Below are 16,458 nucleotides of genomic sequence, written 5' to 3'. Positions count from 1 at the left end.
AATTATGTGTACTAGTTGGCTATTCAAATGAGGCGAAATCAAACAGGCTATGGCCACCAAAGAAGAGACACATCATAATAATCCGTGATGTAAGATTTTTGAAATGTATTTCGAAACTGAATATGAAGATATTTTCGAGGACGCCGATGATGATGCAAATGAGATGGAAGTATCACTGGAAAATAGCCAAAACGGAATGAATGTACAGGAGAACTTGAGCGAGGGTAGGTTAGGTTATGTGGCAGCCCGATGTATCAGGCTCACTTAGACTATTCAGTCCATTGTGATACCACAGTGGTGAACTTCTCTCTTATCACTGAGTGCTGCCCGATTCCATGTTAAGCTCAATGACAAGGGACCTCCTTTTTATAGCCGAGTCCGAACGGCGTTCCACATTCCAGTGAAACCACTTAGAGAAGCTTTGAAACCCTCCGAAATGTCACCAGCATTACTTCTGAGGGTTTCAAAGCTTCTCTAAGCGAGGGTAACTTTGAGCGAGGGTAACTTTGATTCTGATTTTGAAGGCTTCGAGGACTGCAATTTGACAAATCTGGATACCACTCCAACAACAGTCGTGGAGTGACTGAATGGAGAAGATGCAAATTTGTGGCTCCAGGCCGTGGAGAATGAATATATTGTTCAACTGTTGAATAATACCTGGGAACTGTTGAATAATACCAAATGATCGCTAAATCATAGGAAATCGTTTTGTATTTAGTATAAAAACCAACAACAAAAAGAAAGCCAGATTGGTTGCCAAGGGATGCTCACAACGCACAGAGGGGCAAAATCGCAAAAAATGGATATTAATTGAAAAATGAAATTTTTGTTTTTGAAAAACACTTGAAGTATATTAAAGTATATAAAATTCTACATCACTATTGAAAATTTCAATGTCATATGTTGTTTACTTGTCAAGCTGCATTGTGTTAAAGTTAAGTGAGTTTTGAGCTATTCGCGCAAAGTAGTGTTTTTTTGAAATTCGGTATATTTTGGAGCTTAATATATAGTTTTTCTCAAGTCAAAAGTAATTCTTTCACTATGGAATCTTCAACCTCAAGTATTGTTCTAAAAAAATTGTGTAAACAAAATATGTTTATAAATATTTTAAAATGTGTCTAAATTTTGGCCATTTTCAAAATATTCGTGGATATTTAAATATGAATGGTGTCAGTTGTGTCAGTTAGAATATTAACGTTTTAATAAACAATTCCTAGACTTTCATATTTTTTTATATCTCTTTATTAATGCATTCTATCTTATTAGCGATATTTTCATTATTTTATTGATTATTAATACAGTTATGCTAATGGTACCCACCCAGTGGTGAACCCATTTTATATTAAATATATTTAATTAAAATTATTATATTTTCAATATTTGTTTTCCTCAATCTTCATGTTTATGGTTTTTTAATGATTACAATAGTAAATCTTGCGGAGCTTTTCTATTTAGTCTAGTGAAAGTTTCCACATTTGCCATTAAATTTGTTGCTAATGGGTTTGGATGATTTTGTGTTCTTATTTTGTAACTTTGAAGTTGCGATATTATTTCTTCTTTAACAGTTTTCATATTCAGTTCTTCATGTATTTGTTTATTTGTTATGTAGTAAGGAGCAGCAGTTATTTTTCTTACTATTTTAGATTGAAATTGTAGCAGTATCTTGATAGTTGTATTGGAAGCTGTGCCCCATAGCTGGATACCATATGTCCTGATAGGTTTTATTATACATATATACATCAGTATTTTATTTTCCGAAGAGAGTTTCGAATTGGGACCAATTAGAAAGTTCATTTTATTGGCTTGGATATCAAGTGATTTTCGTTTTCATATTAAGTAATAAAATGTTGCGCGTTTTTGCGCGAATTTTTTTTTTATTAAATTAACTGTGAAAGAATGGGAGCCTCCGTGGTGCAATGGTTAGCATGCCCGCCTTGCATACACAAGGTCGTGGGTTCGATTCTTGCTACGACCGAACACCGAAAAGTCTTTCAATCATAGGATCAAGTAGATCGAAATCACAACGGGTAAAGACAATTGCTAAAAAATGGCTAGACGGCATAAATACTTGTAAGTACCCTGTTTGTAAAATTGTTAAAGCTTTGTATGGTCCACGCCAGTCAGGCTTAAAATGGTATGAAAAGCTGACAGAAAAATTAAAGAAGCTCGATTTGAATCCGTCGAAACATGATCCCTGTTTATTTTCAAAGAGAGAAGGCGAAGATTTTCTATTAATAACAGTTTACGTCGATGACTTGTTAATCACTTCAAATAATAAGTCTTGGATCAAAAATGTGAAGAAGTCTTTATCAACAACTTTTGAGATGAAGGACCTAGGACCTGTAAGCAGATGCTTGGGCATTGAGTTCCAGCAAGTCCTACCAAACAGAAAGATATTTTTAGGTCAACGTGAATATGCAAAGTCATTGCTAGAGAGATACGGTATGCCTGATTGCAAGGCAGCACAATCCCCTTTAGTGGCGAATTGTAATCTTAAAAACCCGAAAGTCCCTAATGAGGAATTAATGAGAACGTACCCGTACCAAAATCTTATTGGTTTTTTCAATAAATTTTTTGAGTCAATTTAACAACAATTATGACGAAAGACATTGGCAAGCTGTCTTGCGGTACATCAAAGGAACTATTGATTATGGATTGTTATATCGTTGCGATGAAAAAGAACTTTATGACATTGTTGATGCAGACTGGGGGTCCAATATGGTGGATAGGCGTTCATATTCCGGCTTTTCGTTCCTAATGTCTGGTGCAGCTATATGTTGGGAAGCTCGTAAGCAGAGGACAGTATCCCTCTCAAGCACAGAATCAGAATACTTGGCGCTTTCGAAAGCAACAAAGGAAGCTTCCTGCCTGAAAGAGCTTTTGATCGAGATCGGATTGCAATGTAATTCCGTGAAGCTATATAATGACAGTAAAAGCGCTCAGAAACTTGCTACCAATTTTGGGTTCCATTCACGAACCAAAAATGTTGATTTTAGACATCACTATATAGGGCAGAAACTTCAAGATGGAGAAATTGATATTGAATATATGCCAACAGAAGATGTGCCAGCAGATGTTCTTACGAAGGAGTTGAGTGTGACGAGGGACAACAAATGTATTGCAGCCTTAAGTATGACCAAAGCCGATGGTCAAAGAAGTCATTCTTATTATTTCGAGAGGAGGTGTTGGAATATGCGAAGTATTTCCCTGTCGTGATATTTATCTTTTATTTTTCGTTTATCTTTTTCGTTCTCTTTTGGTACTGGTTTATTACCTGTTACTCTTTATATGATCAACTAAATCAGTCTTTGTGCACATTTCAATGAGTTATCTTGTCATTGGATACCATTAAGTAAAATCATTCAACTAATTTGAAATAAAGACTTTTTATTCGAATTGAAAGGCATTATAATATCCAACAATTATGATAAGGAAGATAATGATTTATATAATTTTATTTCATCATTTAGTTGTTATTGATCGTAATGTGTAAGTAACAAAACACACAAATAACAAGAACCAAATTCTTTTGTTTAGCATAATTCACAAGAATAAAATATTGAATAGTTTTTATAAGAAATGCATATTTTCTTTTATTTCAAACCAAATTAAATAAGATTTTGGGTGCGCAATATAATAATTTTTGATTGAAATTTATTGCCAAAATCAATTAATTATTTAATTGAATCAATCAAATAGTTGATTGATTGTTGTCTCGAAATTAATTACAATTTTAATTGATTCAATTAAAATATTGATTGAATTTTATGTCAAAATCAATAACACAATTAATTGATCCGTGGCAAAATTCAATTAAATTTTTAATTGAAAATTGTGTTGGTTTTCAATCAAAATGGGTGATTGACATTATCATTTTCGTAATATAATAAATTTTGATTGAAATTTATCGCCAACATCAATTAATTATTTAATTGAATCAATGAAATTAATTACTATTTTAATTGATTCAATTAAAATATTGATTGAATTGTATGTCAAAATCAATCACACAATTAATTGATTTCGTGGCAAAATTCAATTAAATTTTTAATTGAAAATTGTGTTCGTTTTCAATCAAAATGGGTGATTGATACTATCATTTTCGTAATATAATAATTTTTGATTGAAATTTATTGCCAAAATCAATTAATTATTTAATTGAATCAATCAAATAGTTGATTGACTGTTGTCTCGAAATTAATTACTATTTTAATTGATTCAATTAAAATATTGATTGAATTTTATGTCAAAAATCATAAAATTCAATCAATATCATTTTTTAAATTGATTCAATCACACAATTAATTGATTCCGTGGCAAAATTCAATTAAATTGAAAATTGTGTTGGTTTTCTAAAAAAATGGGTGATTGATATTATCATTTTCGTGACTGAAAACATTTCATTTACAAAATGATAGAATCCGCGATTTTCATGATTGAAATCAAAAACAATTTTGTGTGTATGTGTTCCTAATCTCAATGGAATCTTTGTAAATGTTTTCTTCAGAAGAAATTTTCTATTGTCATAGATCCGTTAGGGAATGATATAGAAATTGTTTTTATTTAGATTTTCCTTCGTGTTAAAACGGGATTGAAGAGCTTTTAAGAATCGCATTTTATTATATTCAAATACTGATGTGTTGGTGACGTTTCTCCTTTTCTTCTTTGTGTCATTTTTACCAGTACACCCAATTATGTCAAAAAGTTACTATTAAAAAGACTGTAACGGCTCGAAATTTATTCCACCCGCACATACTATTTCTCAATACCACATAGTACTCAAATATACATTCTTATTATGATTAGTGTAATAATCTTACTACCCTTCATCTACGCACACACAAAAAATTATCACCGAAATTATTTCAATTAAACACTTAATTGAATATGGAAACGGATCCAATTAATATGTTAATTGATTCAATTAATTATTTAATCAAATCCGAATTAATTATTTAATAAAATCCAAGAGAAATGATTCATATTTGTTACGTTTCCAATAAAAATATTAATTGATTCAATCAATTTGTTAATCAATTCGGAAATAACTTTCAATTACAAACGTGCTTGAAATTTTCCCTTCCTAATTAAACATGTGATTGATTCAATCACCTTTGTGATTGAAATTGAATAATTTTGAGCGATGGAGAGAAAGAGCAAAAAAGAACAAGAGAATGGGTATTTATTCAACAACGTATGATGGAGAGATCAGTCTGTGGAAGTAACTTGTAACGAACGGTTGGGTTTTTGTTTTTCGCGTAATACTTTTAGTGAGCAATTTTACTTCATGAAATATATCAATCAATCAACTCCATTTTATCAAATATATGAGAATATGCTTGCAATCAAAAGGTGGGTACCGTATTGATCTTTTAAAATTGTAACATTTTTTTCACTCCTACTTTTCTTAAAAGCAAGAGCGGTATGGGTTCGTTGGAAGATTTGTTGGCATTAAATTGCATTTGTGTTTTACCTGTTTTTCAGTTTGAATCCAAATAGAAAGCAGCATATCTGATATATAACCTAATGAGCTGCATTACAATCTCTATGTAATGGTAAAAAATGTTTCTTTGGGATTTAAAAATATTAAAAATATTCGAAAATAATAAACATTTGCATATTCCATTTATATTTTTTTATTTCCAGAATTTGCAAAATATCATCAATATAAGACCAAATATTGTATTGCTTTGCCATTAGTTTTGTCTCTGATTGGTTCAAATTTTAATATAAGATTTTGGAAAGCAATTGCTACTAAACTTAAATTAAACAGTGCCCCTTAATACACCTTTTATGCTAAAAGACTACAACGGCAAAGAAGATTATAAATCTCCAACCTGGAACTAAGAATTCAACTTGATATTTTACAGGTAATTTTTAACAAAATTAACTTTTAAATGAACAAATTAAGTTCGAATTATTCTGCTTACTTTCAGAAAAACTAATATACATGCGCTGATTTATTGGAAATGTAGGCGCATCTACATATTACAACGAACATGTTGACATGGTTATTATGATAAAGAAGATAATGATTTATATAGTTTATTTTTTCACCCTTTGGTTGTTTTTGATCGTAATTGTAGTATGTCTAAGGACGTTTTCGTTTCGTAACAAATATGTTGCTGTGGTGTTACAATACTTTTTTTCTCATTGTATTTTCGTCCAAATGATAGCGCTATTCAAAAGTTATTAATTCATAATATTAATTCATAATATTGAATATTTTTATAAGAAATTCATATTTTCTTTTATTAATCTAATAAAACTAAATACATTTTTGTCCCGAAACTAACTAATAATAATTCTTGCCATGGCTAGAACAGAAATGGAAGCTACGAAAAAGCTCCAGAAAATTGTATCCTGTATTTTGAATTGGATAAGTAAATAGTGGATGAAAATAAATGGAAATTGTATCTTAATGGTCCATTCGCACACGGATGAAAAAGACTGTTGTTCATATGTTTGGCTATAAACATTATATGTTTGGAACACAAATTTTTAAACACAATATTTTTGAGTGCAAGCATATAATGTTCATAAACTAGCATAACATGTTTGGGACATATATGTTAATATGTTAGAACATATTATGTTTGGGACATAAAATGTTTGTAAATATAATATGCTTGGATGCAAACATATATTAATTTAGAAATAGCCTATAAACATATATGTGTTTAGTAGTTTGGAGCGCTATTTAACAGGGAGCGATATTGAATTAAGTTGGTGGTTGTTGCTTGTTATTACAAAATTAACATTTTATTTTCCTTTGGACAATTAATCAGCTACTTCTTTGATTCTTACAAACTGTGTGGTCCGCTGTTCGAATCCCCGTCCGGCAAAAGGTAAAATTAAAATAAAAAAATCATAAAATTGAATAATTTCTTCTACAATGTTTGTATTACAGAAAAAGGTGCTAAGAACTAAAAAATCTCGTGGAAGTGAGAAAGATGTCGGGGAATATACAATTGGGCAGAAACAAAATTTTGAGCATTCAGGTCGAAAACCTATGTTGTTAGCACCTATATTACCTGTTTATTTTCATAATTCATTATGATTGTAAATATATAAATAAATAAATAAAATTTTGAGCACAATATTGTTTGGGAGAATTTTTTTAAGCATATAATATTTTTGGGTGCAAAATGCTTCCAAACATATTATATGGTCACATAATAACATATTGTTTTTTGGAAGACAACATTATTGAATTTGGATGCAAAAATACAAAATGTTTGGAACTTAGACTACCCAAACATATATTGTTTAGACCAATATGCTTTCAAACATATTATATATTGGTAGAGATCAAACATATAAATGTTTGGGCAATACCCAAATATGTATATGCTTGAAGCAAAATATGTTTGGGAGTATATGTTACAGAAGCGATTTTTTGTGAGGGTGCAGACACCGCCAAATATTTGGGTATGATCCTTGATACAAAAATAAGAAAGAAGGAACACGTTAAAAAACAAAATTTTGTCCTCTGGGGACAATTGTAATACTTATGCAGATTTTGAAGCTAATCAGGCTAAAATTCTGGCTTCTGGCTTCTTCTTCCAAAATCAACATGGTTCTATTCTTACCCAAAATACAAACTTGTGCCGAATTTAAAGTCGATTTGACTAAAACTGCGACCTAGGCTTTGATTACAAAAATGTGTTCACAGACCGACGGACATGGCAATATCGACTCGGGGCCAGCCCCGAGCAATATTGCGAAAGACACTACGTGTCTATCTCGTCGCCCCTGTTCAGGATATAGAAATCATAGGCGCCAAATCATTACAATATTAACCACGCCGTAGTGAATTCTTATTATTTTTTGAGTGTACACCCTCACAAAAAATCGCTTCTGTAACATATACTCCCAAACATATTTTGCTTCAACCATATACATTTTTGGGTATTGCCCAAACATTTATATGTTTGATCTCTACCAATATATAATATGTTTGAAAGCATATTGGTCTAAACAATATATGTTTGGGTAGTCTAAGTTCCAAACATTTTGTATTTTTGCATCCAAATTCAATAATGTTGTCTTCCAAAAAACAATATGTTATTATGTGACCATTTAATATGTTTGGAAGCATTTTGCACCCAAAAATATTATATGCTTAAAAAACATTCTCCCAAACAATATAGTGCTCAAAATTTTATTTATTTATTTATATATTTACAATCATAATGAATTATGAAAATAAACAGGTAATATAGGTATTATATTTACAAACATTTTATGTCCCAAACATAATATGTTCTAACATATTAACATATATGTCCCAAACATGTTATGCTAGTTTATGAACATTATATGCTTGCACTCAAAAATATTGTGTTTACAAATTTGTGTTCCAAACATATAATGTTTATAGCCAAACATATGAAAAACAGTCTTTTTCATCCGTGTACGCAATGTAGTTAGCATCGAACTTATTTGTAGGGTCATTGAAATTTTAGCTACGTTTAGTTAATCACTTTTTTTTTTTGAGAAAAAAAAAGAAAATTTCATTCATTAAGTAAGGAATATTGATAAAAATTTAAATTGTTTAAACAAGACAAGGCCAAAATTACCAAACACTTTTCAAATTGCAAAAACAGATGACAAAATTAAATTAAACAAAAGAAATTTGATTGAAATAAAATTTACAAAAAAATATTTTAAAAGCAAAGTTGTTATAATTCATGATCAAGAGTTGGGAATTCAAACCAACGCTCTTTTTGCTATTTTTAAAATGCAAATGTTAATAATTGAAATGGAATTTGTATAGAAGTCCATAAAAAATATATTCCTACTTCTACACGGTTGAAAAAGACTGTTTATATGTTTGGCTATAAACATTATATGTTTGGAACACAAATTTTTAAACACAATATTTTTGAGTGCAAGCATATAATGTTCATAAACTAGCATAACATGTTTGGGACATATATGTTAATATGTTAGAACATATTATGTTTGGGACATAAAATGTTTGTAAATATAATATGCTTGAATGCAAACATATATTAATTTAGAAATAGCCTATAAACATATATGTGTTTAGTAGCTTGGAGCGCTATTTAACAGGGAGCGATATTGAATTAAGTTGGTGGTTGTTGCTTGTTATTACAAAATTAACATTTTATTTTTCCTTGGGCAATTGATCAGCTACTTCTTTGATCCTTACAAACTGTGTGGTCCGCTGTTCGAATCCCCGTCCGGCAAAAGGTAAAATTAAAATAAAAAAAATCATAAAATTGAATAATTTCTTCTACAATGTTTGTATTACAAACATTGTAGAAGAACTAAAAAATCTCGTGGAAGTGAGAAAGATGTCGGGGAATATACAATTGGGCAGAAACAAAATTTTGAGCATTCAGGTCGAAAACCTATGTTGTTAGCAGCTATATTACCTGTTTATTTTCATAATTCATTATGATTGTAAATATATAAATAAATAAATAAAATTTTGAGCACAATATTGTTTGGGAGAATTTTTTTTAAGCATATAATATTTTTGGGTGCAAAATGCTTCCAAACATATTGTTTTTTGGAAGACAACATTATTGAATTTGGATGCAAAAATACAAAATGTTTGGAACTTAGACTACCCAAACATATATTGTTTAGACCAATATGCTTTCAAACATATTATATATTGGTAGAGATCAAACATATATATGTTTGGGCAATACCCAAAAATGTATATGCTTGAAGCAAAATATGTTTGGGAGTATATGTTACAGAAGCGATTTTTTGTGAGGGTGTAGTGAAAAACAATATTCTTTCAAAATAACAGAATATGAATTTCATTATTTTATATAAAGGAATTTCGCGTAAAATATCAAAAAAGCTTAACTTGTTCGTTCTATCGCAGAAAAAATAAAATCAAGAAGTTGTTATAATCAAATAAAATGCATATTTGTAATATTATTACTCTCTTGAAAACTCCAAACTTCTCATGGATGATTGTGGATTTTCAGAATATCGGCCGCAATTTCGTTGGATGTTGTTATTTTGTGTAATGCGGTGATGTAGTTGAACACGTTTCGGTGGTGAATTATTGCCGGATATGTGCTGAATGACAATTTTCTCAATGGTGCCACTGTAATAGTGATGTTGGCCGGTATGGAAATGTTGATTTTCTTGAAGATGGAGATTGTCGCTATGCATTACATGATGGTGTTGCAGGTTAAGCTCATTGTCACTTCGATATGTTGGTCCTAGGTGATTTCGGAACAACCGCAACTCACCATCTAGATCATCATTTTTAAACGTTATGTCATTTATTTTACTTAATTTTGATTGGGTGCTTGCAACTTTGTCAATGGCTTCTAAATACTCATATAATCTTCCATCGTTACGATGATTGTTGAATGAATTATAATTTGAAGACATACTTTCCGAAACATTTAAAATAATGAACGCTTTTGGTGGTACTTTTATTAAAGGCGCTTATTGTACATAAGATGTTTCCTAAGAAAGAGAAAGTGACATTATAAAATTTGTGGCAATATTTAATGTCATGTGTATAAATAAGGGTTTCCAAAAAGTGGTTGGTGGTAATTAGTTTATTTTGTAAGTTACGGCCCAGTGTCCTGAACCCCCTCAGATTCAGGCGGCATTAAGTAAAATACTGAATAAATTCCCTTTTAGTATTTCGTGGCACCATACAGTAAAATATCGCGATACTTAATTGAAATGAGGTATTCATAAAGTCCACAATCTCACTAATCTTATCTCGGAGACCTGTTGCAATTAAATTGCAAACATGATGCACTTTCGTGGTACAACAATATTGGGTATATTTTTGCGGATAATATTTTTGTGCGGGAGATATCTGGGGCCGCATAAATTGATTACCACTACTGCTATCGTTGGCACAGCATCCTGCTACGTAGTTAGTACGACTGTACAACCGTAGCGATGTTAAGCCGGAGCAGGTCCGGAAGTGCACCATTCCAAGCACCGGTTAAACCTGACCGAAATCGAACGATGGTGCATTTGGTTCCGGCTCGGACCAACGGAGAAGGCGCCCCGGGATGCTCCTCCTCCAACACAAAAAGACGGACGAAATAACAAGACACTAGTGACCCCTACATGAATGTATGGGTGTAGCTCCCAAGTCTGGGGCTGCCGAGATAGAGTTATACAACGTATATATACCGCCGGTTGGTAGTTTTGCTCCAGGTTATAGCCCAGACATTGAGTGGGCATAACCGATTGGTGCTAGGAGTCTAATGTCCACCTTTAACTTTCTGATAAATGGTGTATCCTGGCAACTAGTCATTTCACTGGGGATTTGCCCTCCTCATAATTCTCACCATTGACCGGCCCTCCGATTTCATAATCTCTGAACACCGAACGTACATCAACCAAAAGTCAACTGGAACTGTTTCAGACAATATACAGATCGCCGCTTCAGAGAGCTGCCGCCCCTCCCATTATCATGTTGCTCAGAGGGAGTACCGGGGCATCATCAACGCAGCAGCCGCTTGCTTCATACCCGCTGGTCGAATTGCAACTTCGTATCAGAAGCGGCGCGACGCAAGCGAGCGTTATGAACGCCGTCGAGCTAACCCTGCTGATCCTAGAATCAGGAAACTGAATCCAGAGATTAGTAAGATGGTCGACGAGCACAAGCGGAACGCATTGTTAGAGCACCTCAAGCAATGTAAGCTAGCCACAGGAACAGGTAATTTGTGGTCAGCACCCTACAAGGGACGATGGGATTTCAGCCACTTTTGGCGGCGTGCCTGGCGACGGCGAGCATCCCGAGTGTGATAGGGCGAGAAGGAGGTGATATATCTGACGGTGTTCAATCTTTACCTGACGTCTATTCCACACCCTCCTTACGGCGTTGAGATTGTATCTTATCAAATCCTCAGCCACACTTTTCACTACATGAACAGCTCACACAAGCGACACGCAGTGTTATAACACACTGACCTGTCAGAATGCTGGCCTTAGAAATGCGACGGGCTATCTCCACGGTACACCCCTGTATCATCTTTTTGCGGAGACCAAGATCCCAGTGCGTAGACACAACTACATGTTGTCAAAGCAGTCCTGGGGTGCTATCGCAGTAGCCATCCAATATATTCAACCGTCGAACTGAACGGACGTGTTTTTTAATAGCGGAGTATTTCATCGTAATAAGTACTTATTACGAATTTCACGTGTGGTGGAAATAATAAACCACCATGCAGCGAAATTCAAAGTCATCCACTGGGTTGCTAACTTCAGGGCCCAGTGGACGGGTAACGACTGAAGTTATAAATTTGGGCATCGACCAAGAGTCAGGCCCAATTAGTCGACCTGTAGACGGGTCGACTGGCGGTGACACTTTGGCAAGTCGAACCTTTTCTAAGGTGACGATATCAAAAGGAGGCAATCCCTCTCGAAAGAGATTCAAGGAACGAAGAAATGCTTTGTTTATCCTAAAGAAATTAGGATCAGTCGACCCAAGCACGTTGTCGGCTAAGCAAAGCGATTCCTTAAAATGGGCTCAAGGAATTCTTGAAGCTGGAAAAAGGGAACGATCACCGGATGAGCTGCCATCCTCTAAACGGGATCAAAGATCGTTTGCGTCAGTTGCAAAAGACAGCCTTGTGATGGCTATTATTAATAAAGGGGCATTGGACGGTATGATTCCAAGGCAAAAATGGGGGGAAATTGAGAACGCGATGTCTGGTGTCTACTCAGAGGTGCGAAAAAAGTTTCCCGGACCAAGTCCTCGACGGCAAGATGCTGGATGGTATCAAGGACGATATAAGTTAATAGCTTTTGCAGACCAGAGGTCTATGGATTGCTTTAAAGCTGCATTGATGCTAATTGGTGAAGTTTGGAAAGGAGCCGCTTTGGAGTTAGTCGATAAAAAAGACATACCGGCTAAACCTAGAGCACATGCATGGATACCGGCAAACCCTCCTGATCCTGAGTCAATACTAGAGAGACTAAAAGAATGTAACCCAGATCTTCCAACCGCCGATTGGAAGGTTGGTCGTTTGGATGAGGTGGATGGACCAAGACGACATGCGGTGTTTATATTAAACATAGAGTCGCTGCCACATCTAGCCCAGACCCAAGGACGCGTAAGTTATGGCTTTCATGATATCCATATGAAGGTATACAAAAGCGATCAGCCAAAGGATTCCGAAACGGACAAGCCTCCGGTAGAGTCAGCAGTGGAAAAATCTCCTAGCGAAGCCGAAGGAGACATAAAACCTGCAGACTATGGCGAAAATCATATGCGGGAAGTTTCTACAGGCTCAAGCCTCACCAAAACTGAACCGCGGATTGTTGCGAGAGTCACCGAGATCTGTGAAGAGGAAGCCCTTGATGACTCAATTGAAGCGGCTGATGTGACGGTGGTTGAAAATTTGGATGGTTCTACGGTTCCTCCAGATAAATCTTCACCATTGTAAGGCCGCTTGTGCTGCCTTAAAAGTTCTCCTGATGAAAGGAGACATAGATATAGTTCTTATTCAAGAACCATACATATATAAGAACAAGATCTGTGAATTAAGCACTCCGGGTTTCAAACTTTTGCATAATACCGGTACCGATATAAATCGAGCATGTATAATTGCTAAAAACGAACTAAACTTGTTTCTGCTTCCTTCATTGAGCAATGCAGACACTGTCGTAGCCAGTCTAGAGATATCCACATGCAGATATTGGGTATCTTCGGTCTACATGGGACATGATAGGGAGATGCCACCCTGTGCCGTTAAGACCTTAGTTGAGGAGTCACTAAAAACAAAGACAAAACTCATTATGGGATGCGATGCAAATGCACATCATAGTATTTGGGGAAGTAGTGATACTAATGCAAGGGGAGAGTCGCTAATAGAGTTTATTTTGCGTACTAACCTGGTAGTTTGCAATAAGGGAGATGCACCAACCTTCGTCACCAGGAACAGACAAGAGGTTTTGGACGTAACGTTGACCTCTCCGGAACTGAATGATAAGATATCTGAGTGGCAAGTTTTGAGGGAACATAGCTTCTCAGATCATCGCTACATCAGTTTCAGATTGGCTGTTCGTACTTCAAAGACCATATTTCCGCCAAATGTTAGGAAAGCTGATTGGAATAGGTATAGGGAACCGTTCAATTTGATGATACCGGAAGTGCCGGAGACAAATATGGGCACTGTGCAAGATATCGAACACGCAGTGGAGCGGATTACTAAGGCCTTCAACATTTCACTGAAAGCTGCTTGTCCTAGAGGAAAGCCAAGGGGAAAAAATCGGCCGCCATGGTGGACTACCGAGTTAAGTAATATGAGGAAATCCTGCAGGAAGCTCTTTAACAAAGCAAAGTCCACAAGAGCTCCGGAGGATTGGGACACTTACAAGATGAATCTGAGAGAATATAAACGAGAACTGAGAAGGTCTCAACAAAACTCTTGGGATGATTACTGTAGCAGTATTGAGAATACGTCAGAGGCTTCCAGACTACGGAAGGTACTAGCATCCACTAACACCGCTCCAGGTTTCATTAAAACATCGGAGGGAAATTGGACAACGTCCAGTGAGGAGACGTTGGAGGTACTTTTGGACACACACTTCCCTGGAAATCAGACGGTTGAACCATGTTCCGGCGGTGTAACAGAGGCTCAGCGATCATTTCCTATCGAGGAAATTGTGTCGGAATCTAGAATAAAATGGGCTTTAAATAGCTTTGGACCATTCAAATCCCCCGGACCTGATGGAATTACTCCGGCGGAGTTACAGGCAGTGGCTGAAAGAGTTATCCCCTGGTTGACGGTGATATATAAACGATGTGTAAACTTAGCATATATTCCAGAAAAGTGGAGGGAAACAAAAGTCGTCTTCATACCTAAAGCAGGAAAAGCCTCTCACTCGAGTGCGAAGGATTTCCGACCAATCAGCTTATCCTCATTCCTACTTAAGACCCTGGAGAGGATGATAGACATGTATCTTAGAACTAGCGTGGATTCAAGTTTGCTCTCGAAACGACAGCATGCATACTCGAAGGGCAGGTCTACTGAGACCGCATTGCATGAACTAGTCAGCTTTATTGAAAGCTCACTATCTGTCAAAGAATACACAATCGTGGCGTTTCTAGACATCGAAGGGGCGTTCAATAATGTCCATCCGAGCTCGATATTAAATGGACTGACAACTCTGAATGTTGATCCAGGTATACTTAGGCTGTTAGACGAACTTCTAATAAAGAGACGTATTTCAGCCACACTAGGGCAAGCAAACATACAAAGGTATGTGAACAGAGGCACTCCCCAAGGAGGAGTTCTATCACCTCTTCTTTGGAATGTTGCTATAAACAACCTTCTGGTTTCCCTAGAAAAAGAAAGGATAAAAGTGGTGGCATACGCAGATGATGTGGCGCTAGCAGTCAGGGGAAAATTCCCATCCACAATCAGAGATATTATACAGAGAGCTCTCCGGATGACTGAGAAATGGGCGAAAGATAATGGTCTTGGTGTAAATCCAGCAAAGACAGAACTAGTCATGTACTGCAAAGATCGTAAAACTCCCACGGTTAGGCCCATTTCCTTAGGGGGTACTTAAATTCCCTTTGGTGAGTGTGCAAAATACCTTGGCGTTATTTTGGACAGGAAGCTGAATTTTAGGCTTAATATTGAAGAGAGGGCGAGAAAAGCCACGGTAGCTTTGTACTCGTGCAAAAATGCAATAGGGAAAAAGTGGGGACTAAAACCAAAAATTGTGCATTGGCTATACACTGCAGTAGTTAGACCTATAATGCTATATGGTGTTGTAGTCTGGTGGCCGGCACTTCAGAAACCGACTTGTTTAGATAAAGTTCAGCGTATGGCGAGCTTATGTATCTCAGGCGCATTTAGTAAGACAGGAACAGACTCCCTTAATGTCATGCTACATCTATTGCCTTTAGACATTTTGGCCAAACAGTCAGCTGCAACAACGGCTGTGCGGTTGCGCGAGCTATCGCTGTGGTCGGAAAAAATGTACGGTCATAGTTCGGTCCTCAAAATAATACCAGATGTGCCTAACGTAGTGGATTATACCCTGGCAAAACCACTTTTCGACAAAAAGTTTGAAACTCTAGTTCCCAACAGTGAGGCGTGGTGTACACAGACCCCGGGGAATAAAAGATATATAGATTTCTATACTGATGGCTCCAAATTGAATGGACAAGTGGGGTTCGGAGTATATTCTAAAGATCTGGAAATTCGAATAGCGAAAAGATTACCTAATCACTGTAGTGTTTTTCAGGCTGAAATATTAGCAATAAGAGAGGTGGCGAATTGGCTGAGAAGTAATGTTCCAACAAATATTGGCATTAATATATACTCAGACAGTCAACCTGCAATAAAATCCTTGGACTCTGTGTTCCTCAACTCGAAAACGGCCATCGACTGCCGCAAATCTCTCAATGAGATGGCTGAGCAGTACAATATTCACCTAATATGGGTGCCTGGCCATAGGAACATACCGGGG

At 35.6% G+C, this 16,458-nt stretch overlaps 1 protein-coding gene across 10 annotated transcripts in view; it reads right to left on the bottom strand.

Annotated features, from left to right (window-relative positions):
- The window catches only part of TTLL4A (Tubulin tyrosine ligase-like 4A), a 673,269-nt gene that overhangs the window by 595,443 nt on the left and 61,368 nt on the right, over positions 1 to 16,458 (bottom strand). For 8 of the 10 annotated variants that reach the window (XR_012719464.1, XR_012719465.1, XR_012719466.1 and 5 more), the window contains exon 2: positions 9,929 to 10,467. The exons of the other annotated variants lie outside the window; for them this stretch is intronic. Coding sequence is in view for 5 of the 8 variants with exons in the window: in XM_075295709.1 (XP_075151824.1) it covers positions 9,929 to 10,389 (461 nt within the window). In the remaining 3 variants the exon portion in view is untranslated. The remainder of the gene's footprint in view (positions 1 to 9,928; positions 10,468 to 16,458) is intronic. 10 annotated transcript variants of the gene reach the window in all.

Source organism: Haematobia irritans, chromosome 2, assembly GCF_050003625.1.
Source record: "Haematobia irritans isolate KBUSLIRL chromosome 2, ASM5000362v1, whole genome shotgun sequence".
In the NCBI taxonomy this organism is placed as follows: Eukaryota; Metazoa; Arthropoda; class Insecta; order Diptera; family Muscidae; genus Haematobia; species Haematobia irritans.
This window is presented reverse-complemented; position numbering and strand designations above follow the sequence as displayed.